We start from the raw sequence: 14091 nt of genomic DNA, 5'->3' as shown, positions 1-14091 counted from the left end.
ATTTCCTCCTCCTCCCTCTCCTCCTGTATTTCCTCCTCCTCCTCCCTCTCCTCCTGTATTTCTCCTCCTCCTCCCTCTCCTCCTGTATTTCCTCCTCCTCCTCCTGTATCTCCTCCTCCTCTGATGATTAATGAGTGATAAATGCTGTTTCTCGCCGGCAGCGAATTGTTATCATTTCAACCGGAGAACAAGAACACAACAAGTACTCTGATCTTTTACTTCAGGAAGAGGAGTAGAAAACACACATAGTAAGTAAAAGCCCTGCACTCGTAGTATTTTCATAATCTTTGAGGAAGAAAAATTTGATTTATTTTGATGAAAATTTGTTTTGTAGATAATATTTTTTTAGGTTTTTGTTGAACTTTGTTCCTTAAGTAAGACACAACGCTAGTCAGTGTTCAGTTGTCCGACTGTGCAGACGGACAGTGAAGTATACATTGGAGACGGCGGGTCGCGTTGGCCGCTCGCAGATGGACGACTGTCAACACCTTCTGTGATGACTGAACATTCACATTTCACATCGACCATTACGTCTCACAAATATGTTCGTCATGGCAACTAGTGGAGCGGTGTGTGTGTTTGTGTGTGTGTGTGTGTGGCTGCAGTAAGAACACAAAGAGCAGCAGAAGTGATATAAAGTCGTGCGTTCTTCGCCGCCACGGCTTTAAGACTCCGCGTGTCGTCTTATGTGAAAACACTTAATCCCATCAGGATTAAATGCAAGGGAGGAAGAGGAATTTATCCCGAGTCAGGATATGTTAAACTTCTCTCTGTTGGGGGGGGGGGGATGTGTGTGTGATGTGTTGAGTGTGATGTGTGTGATGAGTATGATGTGTGTGATGTGTGTGATGTGAGTGTGATGTGTGTGATGTGTGTGTGATGTGAGTGTGGTGTGTGATGTGAGTGTGGTGAGTGTGATGAGTGTTATGTGTGTGATGTGTGTGGTGTGTGATGTGAGTGTGGTGTGTGATGTGAGTGTGGTGTGATGTGAGTGTGATGTGAGTGTGGTGTGATGTGAGTGTGATGTGTGTGATGTGTGTGTGATGTGAGTGTGGTGTGTGATGTGAGTGTGGTGAGTGTGATGAGTGTTATGTGTGTGATGTGTGTGTGATGTGTGTGGTGTGTGATGTGAGTGTGGTGTGTGATGTGAGTGTGATGTGAGTGTGGTGAGTGTGATGAGTGTGATGTGTGTGTGATGTGTGTGTGGTGTGTGATGTGAGTGTGGTGTGTGATGTGAGTGTGATGTGAGTCTGGTGAGTGTGATGAGTGTGATGTGTGTGATGTGTGTGTGATGCGAGTGTAGTGTGTGTGATGTGGGATTAGGTGGTGAAGGTCCAGATTAAGACGGTTGGGAACGAATGCAGCAGCGATACAACACGTGTGTGTGTTTGTTAGCTGCTCGGCCGAGCAGAAACACAGCAGAGTCATTGAAACTCTCCTCACACTCCAGCCTGCCTCCAGTTAGCGGGGGGGGGGGGGGGGGGGGGGGGGGGGGGGACACAGACCCACATTTTGTTGTTTTTACGACAGTAGAGATCCACGATGAGCCGTCTCCATGAAACTGAAACGCTCCTCCAATTAACTACAAATTACATGTTACCTAAATACTGATCATCTTATGACCAATATTTTCTATTCATCTCAGTAAAGAGATGAGATTTAAGACAAGACATCTGCTTTTGCTCAATTATCCATGCAGTAAACATGCCGCCATATTTCAGTTCAACTGTGATGCACAAAATTATGATTTACAATTTATAGATCATTTTACAAATTGTAAATAGTGTAAGTGAAGCCGACGCTGAAGTGCCTTAAACTGTCATTCTCTCTGCTGACCACCAGGGGGCGACTCCTCTCTAGTTGTATAGAAGTCTATGAGAAAATGGTCCTACAACAACGGTCCTAGGTGACAACAACAACAGGAAGTAGGTGACAACAACAACAGGAAGTAGGTGAAGACAACAACAGGAAGTAGGGGACGACAACAACAGGAAGTAGGTGACAACAACAACAGGAAGTAGGTGAAGACAACAACAGGAAGTAGGTGACAACAACAACAGGAAGTAGGTGACAACAATAACAGGAAGTAGGTGACAACAACAACAACAGGAAGTAGGTGACAACAATAACAGGAAGTAGGTGAAGACAACAACAGGAAGTAGGTGACAACAACAACAGGAAGTAGGTGACAACAACAACAGGAAGTAGGTGAAGACAACAACAGGAAGAAGGGGATGACAACAACAGGAAGTAGGTGAAGACAACAACAGGAAGTAGGGGATGACAACAACAGGAAGTAGGTGACAACAACAACAGGAAGTAGGTCAACATATGGAGCTTCACAACAACACAACGCAACAAAAAGTTCCTTAAAGTTTTCCATCGACCGACGATGTAGAAAAGGAAGTGGTGCAGGAAAGCGGCCGACTAAAGTCTCTAAAGCAGGAAGGAGTAACAAGCTCGTCACCGTGACGACAGACAGCAGAAACTAAGAGAAACAGGAAGGTTGTGTAAAGCCGCCTCCTGGTCAACGGAGCGACAGCAAACACGAGGAGAAGATCAATAATCTCCGACCACACGATTCATCCAACATGAAAACTCATCAGGAGCTCAGAGGAGCTGCAAAACTCTGATGACAGGAATCAATCAATCAACCAATCGATCCCCCCGGCTGCTACATTGAACCTCACAGAGCCAATCACATCCTTCCTACCCATAATGCTCGGCTCTGTCAGTGCCGCTAAAGTACGACGGAAACGAACAACAGCCTGACAAGCGTCACTATCAGTGGATTATCACACACACACACACACACACACACAGACAAACACACACACACAGTTCGGCGAGCGCGTTGACAGACCGACTTGAGCGGGATTCCCGTATCAGGCGGTGGCGGCGGCTTAGTGTGAGCTTTGAAGCAAACTGGAACTGAAATATGAACCTTTTAAAATGCTTCGGCTGCAGAAACACTTGATTGTTCCAATCGGCTCTGAGTGAGTCTGACACGGCAACGTGTGTGTGTGTGTGTGTGTGTGTGTGTGTGTGTGTGTGTGTGTGTGTGTGTGTGTGGATAATCCCAGACAACCGTATCAACCCTCTTTGGATCATCATTTGACACGAAGCAACAAAACAACATTTTTAATGCCCTTTTTTCTGTGGAAGCTGAAACTAAATACAACAAAATATTTTTGCTTTTTCTAAAAAAGAATTTGAGCATCACACGTTTGTTTTTTTGTTGTCGTGGCTCGTCGAGGACTCGGAGAGTCTGATCCTCTAAACCAATCAGACCGCGGCGTCGCTTATCAACCGCAAGCAGACTTCAGGACGGCGTTTAAATATGAATAGAAGAACACATTCCTGTCTGTCTGGTAAACGTGGGAGACTGTTAGCTTAGCTTAGCATTAAGACTGAATTTTTTCTTACTACAACGTAGGTTAGTCGGGCTGCTCGGGAACAAATCTGGCATTGCAGTATTTTTGTTCTGTAATATATATATTGCGATATCAAAACAATACAGGAACTTTCATGCAAACGTTTGATTCCAGCCCTGAACCACTTCAACATTCCTATTTTTAGAAACAAAGAAAAGCCCATTAAAGTCTAATTTCTTCTGGTTTCTACTGGGCTGCGTTGCCGCGTCGCCACATTAGTCTTTTATTTCTGTTCCTAATGTGCTGGTTATGTAAAAGTGCCCCATGCTGTATCTTTGCTCTCTGTATTTTTGAAATGCCAAATAAAAAGGCCGTCTGGCTGTGCTCCGTCAGCATTCAGGCGCTATCGGAAGTCTGACGTTATGTAATAAACCGGCGAGCAGCAACAGGCGACAGGGTTGATTAACTGAGCCGAGTCGCTCACAGTTAAACTGCTTTCACTTTGGATAGTACACACTCAAAGTACTTTTACTTTACTACAGTATTCCATGTTCTGCTACTTTCTACTTCCTCCTCCACTACATCTGCAGGCTCCTCCTGGTATCATCAAAAACAACCCAACAGATGGACTAAAAAGAGATGTAAGACAACCACAAAACACGTAAAACAACTGCAAAGAGACACAAAACCCCCACAAAGACACAAAACAACCACAAGGAGACAAAACAACCACAAAGAGACAAAACAACCACAAAGAGACAAACAACCACAAAGAGACAAATAACCACAAAGACACAAAACAACCACAAAGACACAAAACAACCACAAAGACACAAACAACCACAAAGAGACAAATAACCACAAAGAGACAAATAACCACAAAGACACAAAACAACCACAAAGAGACAAAACAACCACAAAGACACAAAACACCCACAAAGACACAAAACACCCACAAAGACACAAAACAACCACAAAGACACAAACACCCACAAAGACACAAACAACCACAAAGAGACAAATAACCACAAAGACACAAAACAACCACAAAGAGACAAAACAACCACAAAGACACAAAACACCCACAAAGACACAAACAACCACAAAGACACAAAACACCCACAAAGACACAAAACACCCACAAAGACACAAACAACCACAAAGACACAAAACAACTAAAAAGACACAAAACAACCACAAAGACACAAAACAACCACAAAGACATAAAACAACCACAAGATATGAGGTTCTCACAGGACGGATGATGATCTTATATATTATGACGCATTGCTGCAGATTAAACACATTGAAAAAACATAAACATTCATGCAGCAGGAATATTAATACTGAACTAAAACATTTTACTGCACCAGTGATACTTTTACTTTAAGTACATAATACTTCTTTGACTTTGAATGCAGGATTTTTACTCTAAGTGGAGTATTTCCAGAGTAGTATTAGTACTTTTACTGCGGTTTTCTGTCAAGCTGCTGGAGGTTTGAAGTGATTTAGGTTTCATGGTTACTGGGGGCCGAGATTAATCTAATAATAATAATCTAGAGGATCTTAAACTCTCCAGAATGCATCATCGGTCCTCCATCTATATGTTCCCTTCTAATTTTAACATTTCATGTTTCCTGTTGTTCCTTTAACAGAATGCAGATGAATCATATTCAGCCTTTTTATTCACTCGTACATTCACTTCACTTCTCTGAACGCTTTGAAAACGGCTGATAAAGAAAAAAAAACACCAAATGGTTTAATTTCAACAGCGCACACACACACACACACACACACACACACACACACACAGACACACACAGACACACACACACACACACACACACACACACACACACACACACACACTCACACACACACACACACACACACACACACACACACACACACACACACTTCCTTGGCTTAAAACAGACATACACAAAGTTAAGCTTCAGTTAATTGCTTCTATTGTAGAGAAGTGTCAGCAGCATCCGTTCAATCCTGCAGCCATCCTAGAGAGGATAATCCTGGACACACACACACACACACACACACAAACACACACACACACACACACACACACACACACACACACACACACACACACACACACACACACACACACAGGACACTATATTACCCCAACGTTTACCTCCAAACCTTAAACCAAGTCCTCATCCCTGTGAAGTACATCCTGTCCCACAACGTCACTCACGCACTCCTGCTAGCGTATTTAGCTTAGCATGAGTTAGTAGCCAAATGCTAATATACAAAGTGATGCATAAGAATGACCTTGTTGGTACTTTCCCAGAATGTTAAGAATACTCGTCTTGTGTGTAATCATCCTAACTGGATGAATCGTTTGAGCTGTACCAATGACTAAAAAAAACATAACTAAGAAGTGTTTGTTGTATAGTTATCCTGATGTTGTACTATAAGATATATACAATTAGAAGAGCTGGTTACTCTAAAAACCTCATGCTGACTTGAAACCAGGTCTTCGCACTAGAATGACCCAATACTACATTTTGTCCCTGAAAAGGAAGCCGGTCCCCACAATGTCCCGATGGGAAATTACACCCACACACACCTACACACACACACACACGTTCAAAAAGCCAGATGGGGTCACGGAGGTCCATGCAGACCTGCTGAGGTGAGACATCACCGGCGGTGACCTGCGTCGCCTTTGGGCGTCTTTCCGTTTGATGTCAACACGGCAAGCGGAGGAAGGTTAGCGCCGGGAGTTCATCAAGTAGATGTTTAACTCAACCCCCCTACACACACACACACACACACACACACACACACACACACACACACGTTTGAATAATTCACGGGGATGCTGTTGTCTCGGGGAAGTTGGTTGGCCATATGTCAGAGTGTGTGAGAGGCCGAGAAGCTGCAGCTCTCACTTCTGGTTCTAATGAGCGTTGGGGCTAATTGAGGTGGCAGCTTGTGCTTCGTCTACTCTCCTCCAGCTGCAGCAAACACACACACACACACACACACACACACACACACACACACACACTCTCAGGTACAAAGAGGAATCAGGACCACGACCTCCGAACCAGCAGAAAGACAGCCGCTGCATCCAAATGTGGCCTTTTCTAGCTTGTTCCAGTCATTTAACTACAGGCCTTTTTACACAGAGATCCCTCCACGATGCCAGAAAGTAGACCCCACAATGTTTCTACTGGACGTACAGCGTAGCGCCTCGACGGCGTCTCATTTCACAGCAGCGTCCTCGCGTTGAGGAACCAGAGAGCGTGAGGTGTAAGACATCTGCATCGGTGGTCGTGTGAAGTGTTGAACAAGCGTCAGAAACACCATCACCCCAAGCAACCAAAGACATGACGGAAGGTGAACCGAGAGTTGAGTCTCTTTTATCGTCATCACCAGCTATTCCCACACTCTTAGCCACTCCCGTTGCCGAGCAACCAGCTGCGATAGACAAGAAAGAGCATAGAAGAAGTAGCCAACATTATCTGATTAAGACGGAGATCATATTTGATGCTGTTCTTCATCTGGTATTCTGATGGAGACGCTTCATGATGTATTTCAGGCTGAGAGAGCTGATTCTGATGATTGAAATCAAGTCGTCACAATGAATCCTGGGATACGTCGGGACGGGAGGGAAAAAGAAAGTCGCATTTCTGCATTTGAAAGGCGTCTTTGAAACGGGACGGCATTGTGTCAGCATTCGGATGAACCTCCAAAGGACGGATCGGGACGCAGATAGCTGGATGCTACGCTAGCACAAGCTCGCCATGAGGGCACGCTCACGTGAACTTAAAGGCCGACTACATCGACAAAGAACAGAGAAGCTCCTATAACAACACACACGGAGGGAGGGGGACTTACTACACTACAACATGAGGACGCCATCATGCTCCTCTAACAGTTAACACACTTTAAAAAACTCTTCATTAGGAGCACCGTGGCCCCATACCATGGTGTTAATCAGCGGGTTCGTATTCCTGCGAGCTCTCCTTGAACTGAAAGGTTAAACCCTTCTAAGCCCACCTGTGCCGACAGCGCCGCTGATTAAAACGGGGTCACCTCCAACTTCTCGGCCTATTCCTGCCTGCTGTTGTGTTAAAGAAGCAGCTCCTCTCTGCTTTCTTCTTCCGATCAAACGCCTTCGTAGATAAAGTGTACGACTTACGATTTCCAAAGGGACGCAGATATACGCGAGAACAGATCAGGTGTCGTCTGTGATGGTAGAAGAGCTCTGATGCTTCATTTCAAGTGTGTTTTTACCCGAGTCAACATTGAGATTTTTCTGCCGGTGATGTCAGTGAAGACAGACGCCATCGTGACAAAGACAGAAGAGTCCATTAGTGGGAGCAGATCGGATGGCCGATGTTGCTGCTGAGTTTTGCGCTTTTATCTGCGTAGACGTCGACTCCGACCGACGGATCGGAGTCTGATCGTCTCCGTCGGATCGTCTGATCGTCTCCGACTCTGATGGATCGTCTGATCGTCTCCGACTGTGATGGATCGTCTGATCGTCTCCGTCTGATCGTCTCCGTCTCCGATGGATCGTCTGATTGTCGTCTCGGCTGTCAGATTGCGGCTGACGAGCTCGTCCATACAAAGTCTCTCGTTGGTGATCGTGGAGGGAAAAATCAATGTCAAACAAATAGGAACAGCAAAGAGGCGACGCTCGTCTCTCATACATTAGTGATGATGTGTTGTCAAGACACTGTTGTCATGGAAACATTTTAAAAAGCGCCTGCCATGTGGACCCAGGCCCTATAACGATTATGTTATATAATGAGGAGAGTTTTTATCTATTCAGATGATTCTATTCTACATTTCACCAAATGTTTCCAACAATTTTAAACCCCAAGAATCATCTGAATCAAGTCAACACAAAGTTTTCATGAGGTCACATCTTTTTTGTTGATGAGTCAGCATTTAAGACGCATTCTTACGATTCACTTTCACATCTCGTGGTTTCAAACTCCGTCTCAACAGGACGAAGGATTTTAGTCATCAGACGGAGGCCATCGGACACGGACGCTCATTTAGCGCGTCAACATTTGAATGTGACACTCCCACCCGCTGCATTATGGGTTGAGCAACGGGTGCGTTTGTTTCGAAAAGGAGGACACCTGCGTGAACACTGAAGGAAACTCCCATGATGCAACACTGCTTCACCGCATTATCAAACTACGTCTTTTGTCCTTGTTTTTACTGAGAGACGCCACCGAGCAGAAAATGACATATTGTCCTCAAAATGTTCCTCTAAAAAGTAAAAGTCCTGCATTCAAAATCCCATTTAATGCATCACTAATTATAATCCATGACCTTTTATTCTGAAATGGGTCCTTTTACTTTTAAACTTTCTTTCTTTCTCAAACTTTCCGTTGTTTTTTTCCTTTCCGCCTCACTTCCTCTCGTTCTGCATCTCCTTCTGATGCTGATTCTCCCAAAAAGAAGAAGAAGAAAGGAAGTTTGCAGCCCGAGGAGGATCTGGTTGTATAATCAGGCCGGAGTTACTCAGCCGTGAGAAACAATCTCCTCCGTCTCCCCCTCAGCTCCACTTTGCTCTCCTCTCACTCACGGGTAATGGAAAGGAGGAGAAGTCGGCGAAGGAGGACGATGAAGAGGAGACGTGATGATGAGAGGAGAAAGGCGAAGAGACGGCGAGTGGCGTCTTCTTTTAAATTCAACTTTGTGGAACAAAAAAAACACAAGTCCAAACCGAGTCGGAGCTGCTGGATCGGCTTCCTGGAAGATTATCAGCCTCGGCAGCGAGATATTAAGACGACGTGATGCAGCTATGTACACACACACACACACACACACACACACACACACACACACACACACACACACACACACACACACACAGGCATTAACAAATCACCCGCCAACAAACACACACTCGTTAACTCGGCGACTTTACATCTCAGCTGGGTGATCTCATTAACCGCCGACACCGACGGTGAGATGAAAACTGGTGATGCAGCGCAGGAGTGTGTGTGTGTGTGTGTGTGTGTGCATTTACAAAATCGAACATTTGTGCGTGTGTGTGGGGAACAGCGGGAGGAACGAGGATTAACAAGAAGACTGAAGCATGCTGGGAACCGATGGATGGATCCATGTGAGCATGAGTGTGTGAGAGTGTGTGTGTGTGTGTGAGAGAGACAGAGAGAGAGAGAGTGTGTGTGTGTGTGTGTGTGTGTGTGTGTGTGTGTGTGTGAGTGTGTCCTCAGACATTCAACGGCTCTGTGAGGCTCAACTGTCAGTCTGGATTTTCAAAATAAAATCAAGAGTTGAAGTGATGAAATGTTCTGAAACAAAAGCGCAAATCGCTCGCAAAGGAATCGTACGACTCATTTTTAAAATACAAAAATACAATAAATAATGATAATAATAATATAGTAAAATAAAGTATTACCAATAAAACTATTATCAAGTATCAATAATGTGCAGGTTATTTTCCCCAACTGCTTGTTTTGTCGAACCCTCCAAAAGATTTATTACGATTTATTACGTTTTGAAAGAAAGAAAGAAAAGCAGCAAAGTTTCACAAAATGTTCAATTAATGTTTCTGTCGGTAAAATAATAGTTTCAATTCTAAATTTGATTAGAACAAAATAAACTGAAATCCGAGGTTTTCTTTCTCATGCTTTGTCTGTTTTAGTGAATTAATCTGGAAGAGGCTTCAACAAATCTCAGTTAATCACCAGACAGCTATTTCCAAAACTGCAGTTACTCAAACGGCCACTTGAGGCTCTTAAAGCGAGTCATTACCCAGAAATCGCAGTGTTAAAATGTCCGACTTTCCAGCAGAAATAAACATGTTTTCAGCCTGAAACAACTACGATGTTTTGAACGTTCCCGTTCATCTGAGCAGTCGTTTCAGGACCACGGACAGCGCTCTGGCTGGAAGTTTGTAAACCCAACTAAAGGTCGGATCCAGACCTGGAGTTAGTCGCTTTGTTCCGATTCAGTCAGAGATATATAAATATATATACATCGAACCTTCGGTTGCATTTGTGTTCAGGCTGCAGTCGGGACATCGCAAACAAAGACGCCCGAAACAACGCACGCTTGCAAACTGTCTTGTGATTGGTCAGAATTTAATGGGACGTTTGATTTTCCAGAAACATCTCGGAGTAGTCACCATGGTTACGTTCTTGTTAAAATCCCCCAAAAATTGGAATAGGATAATTTTTGTGAGCACAACTCTAAACACAACGCTAGCTTCATGACGGCCTCTAGCTAAACCCCAGATGTAAACAAGATGTAAAACGTAACGCGCCAACTGTCGCGACTGTGCAGCAGTCTGCTTTACGTTAAAATGTTTCACGACAGTGCACTAGTCTGCTTTAGGTAAAAAAAAAAAGTGCGATAGTGCAGCAGTCTACTTTACGATAAAATGTTTGCGACAGTACCATACTCTGCTTTACGTTAAAAATGTTTGCGACAGCGCAGTAGTCTACTTTACGTTAAAATCTTCAGTTTACGTTAATATCTTTAAAACTAGGACTGAAGACTATTTTGTGGAATCTAACGGGATATACAGTACATTATATTATATATATATATATATATATATATATATATATATATATATATATATATATGTGTGTGTGTGTGTGTGTATATGCATTGCAGCAGAAAGGGGGATAGTGCAACAACAACAAGAGGCACCAATAAAAAATAAATCTCCTAAAAATAATTAAGTAACAACAAAAAACACTAGATATCTAAATATAAAGGTGGTTGAGGTCACATGACACACAATAGATACAATCAAAGAACGAAGGACGACGGAGGGTTTCCTTCAACCTGGCAACCCAGAACACGTTGTTATTACGGGCTTATAACGGACAAATACCCGACAACAAGCAGCATCTCCGCGTTCAAACTCTCACTTCACTGAAGGAATCCCCTCCGTCTACCTGGAGACCAGGTCCCCCTGCAGAGACCCGGTCCCCCTTCTGCGCCCATTCCTGTTCCAGGCTCCCACGCACACGAGTGGGCTCCGGTCCACAGGATCCCCGCGAGCCGGACTCCGGTGCCAGAAACTGGTCGGAGCCAAAATAAGCCGCAACAAGACTCTCCATCTCCTCCTCCTCCCAAAACCAGACCCACAAAGAGGCTCGGAACCCGGTTCTGCTGCTGCTGCTTTCACAGAGACTGGACCCGAGCCAGGACCGGAATGAAGACCAGAAATGAGACCGTTACCTCCCGCAGAGACGCGGATCCACAGCAGCCCGATCCACAGCGCCGCGGACACGGACACGAAGCGGACCCGGACTCTGTACGCGGCCGGCGGCATGGCGACGAGACCCGGTCCGGAGGAGGAAGGACGAGCGGATCTCTCTCAGGGGGTCTGGCTGATCCTGCAGGAAGAGGAGTGTCGCGGTCCGGATCAGAGCGTCCGCGTGTCAGCGCAGCATCCTCCTGACTGCGAGATCCGCTCTCTTCTCCGCGGACCCCCCCCCCCCCCCCCCCCTTCTCTCTCTCTCTCTGTGCGCGTGCACCCCCCCCCCCCCCCTCTCTCTCTCTGTGCGCGTGCACCCCCCCCCCCACGCAAACAGACCTGACCTCAATGGTAATGGAACTTTTGCTATGTGTGTCAGGGAGACTGGTGGGCTGCAGAGACCAGGACCAGGACCAGGATCCGCATATTTAGCAGAGAGGAGATCTACTGGAGGATGTTGGCAGACATGCTGGTTCTACTGGTGCTGGTCGTTCTGGTTTTACTGGTTCTGCGTTCAGCAGGCTGGTAAATGCAGCTAAACATCAACACAATTATTGATAATAAACTGATTAATATATATGTTATAATGATCTGATTATTAGCAGCAGAAGACAGCGGTGGAAGTAGAATAAAAGTACCACAAAAATACTCAGGGAGGATTACTCTGTTGTACTAAAAGAACTAATACACTAGACAGAAATACTCAGAGAAGGATCCAGATGATCCAGATTCTTTGTGATGTTGGCGCTCACCAGTTAGGCTCCGCCCACAAACTACATCACAGCTGTCTACAACCACCAATCAGGTCTACCGGCGACCCCGAATGACCTCTTTGACCTTGGGAATCCAGATATCGTTAGAGGACGAATTTAACCCGAAAAGACAGGAAATATATTAATGTGACAGACTCTCTATAATGCATGACAAAGGTCATCAATGATTCAGTGATATGACTTCATAGAAAAGCTCTTCAGACAGACAGAAGAACCTGTCTGTCTGTCTGTCTCACCCCGTCAGCGGATCATCCTCTGTAACTCTGACATCCAGCTGTTTGTTTGCTTCCAGCCGGTCTGATGAGAACTCTGGGGCTGGAGCCTGAGAACCTGCCGGGTCCTGGTCCTGGTCCGGGTCCGTCTCAGTTAAATGGAGATTCACAGAGACCGGAGGGAATAATGTTGAAACATGGTGATGGATTATTGGACAGTCTACTGGAGACTACGGGGTCTGCTAGGGGGTCCAGCCTGGTCTCAAAGTGACCACAGAGACACAAAACAACTACAAAGAGACTCAAAACAACTACAAAGAGACTCAAACAACTACAAAGAGACTCAAAACAACTACAAAGAGACACAAAACATCTACAAAGAGACTCAAAACAACTACAAAGAGACACAAAACATCTACAAAGAGACACAAAACATCTACAAAGAGACTCAAAACAACTACAAAGAGACACAAAACATCTACAAAGAGACACAAAACATCTACAAAGAGACTCAAACAACTACAAAGAGACTCAAAACAACTACAAAGAGACACAAAACAACTACAAAGAGACTCAAAACAACTACAAAGAGACACAAAACATCTACAAAGAGACACAAAACATCTACAAAGAGACTCAAAACAACTACAAAGAGACATTAAATGACCTCAAAGAGACGAAGCCACAGAGAGAGAGAGAGAGGTTTAACGACTAGGCAACTTTAGTGTCTCTCTGTCCCGGAGGTGAGACGGTTTTTCCCTGTCTCACAGCCGTCCCGTTGAAGGATCGATAAAAGTTGAGACTCGGTCGTCGTCGTGACGACGCCATGTTGAACAGCATTGCTGTGTGATTGTTATCTGTGATCACCAGAGTACGATGAAGAGACCACGGCCTCCGAGGACAGCAGATAGCGCTGTTCCCTCCTCCCCCCTCCTCCCCCGCTGCCATCCATCCTCATCTCCCCTCCGTCTAATCCCTCCCCCCTCTCCCTCCATCTTAACCCCCGATCTCATCTCTGTTATCTCTCGACTTTCCTCCCGTGGCGGCGGCGTGTTTCCTGACAGACCCGTGTGAGCAGGATAAGCCTCCGCAGTGACAGCCGGCGCCACGCTTTATCTCCCGGACAACAAACCACGCCGCGCCCTGGCCAATCACATCACGGCGTCCGTCACTCCACCCTTCTGAAAGTTTCAGCAGCACAGAGATCTGGCAGAGAAAACACCAAATAAGAAAAAGTTGTCATATAAGTGAGATTTAAACAATAGAGGATACAAAAATACATTTATGTATTATGCATCTTATTTATGATCATCTGATTAAAGATTATATGATTGTTTCCCCCCACAAACGCAATTTTAACGAATGCAAAGTGATTCCAGTTTGCTTTAGTATATTAGCATATTATCAGCATGTTATCGTGAATCACGTCAATTTTGGCAGAATAATCGTTTCATATCCACGTCATCATGTTTACTGAGATAATACATCAAGAGAGAAGT

At 44.9% G+C, this 14091-nt stretch overlaps 1 protein-coding gene across 4 annotated transcripts in view; it reads right to left on the bottom strand.

Moving 5' to 3' along the window:
* Positions 1 to 11795, bottom strand: part of sez6l (seizure related 6 homolog (mouse)-like) — a 33686-nt gene extending 21891 nt beyond the window's left edge. For all 4 annotated transcript variants that reach the window (XM_084035565.1, XM_084035566.1, XM_084035567.1 and 1 more), the window contains exon 1: positions 11589 to 11795. In XM_084035565.1, the coding sequence (XP_083891691.1) occupies positions 11589 to 11682 (94 nt within the window). In that variant the 5' untranslated portion in view covers positions 11683 to 11795. The remainder of the gene's footprint in view (positions 1 to 11588) is intronic.
* Positions 11796 to 14091: the final 2296 nt, after the last annotated feature.

The sequence above is a fragment of the Eutrigla gurnardus genome, assembly GCF_963514095.1.
Source record: "Eutrigla gurnardus genome assembly, chromosome: 19".
Classification (NCBI taxonomy): domain Eukaryota; kingdom Metazoa; phylum Chordata; class Actinopteri; order Perciformes; family Triglidae; genus Eutrigla; species Eutrigla gurnardus.
Note: the sequence above shows the minus strand (reverse complement) of the source record. Positions and strands in the feature narration are given on the sequence as shown.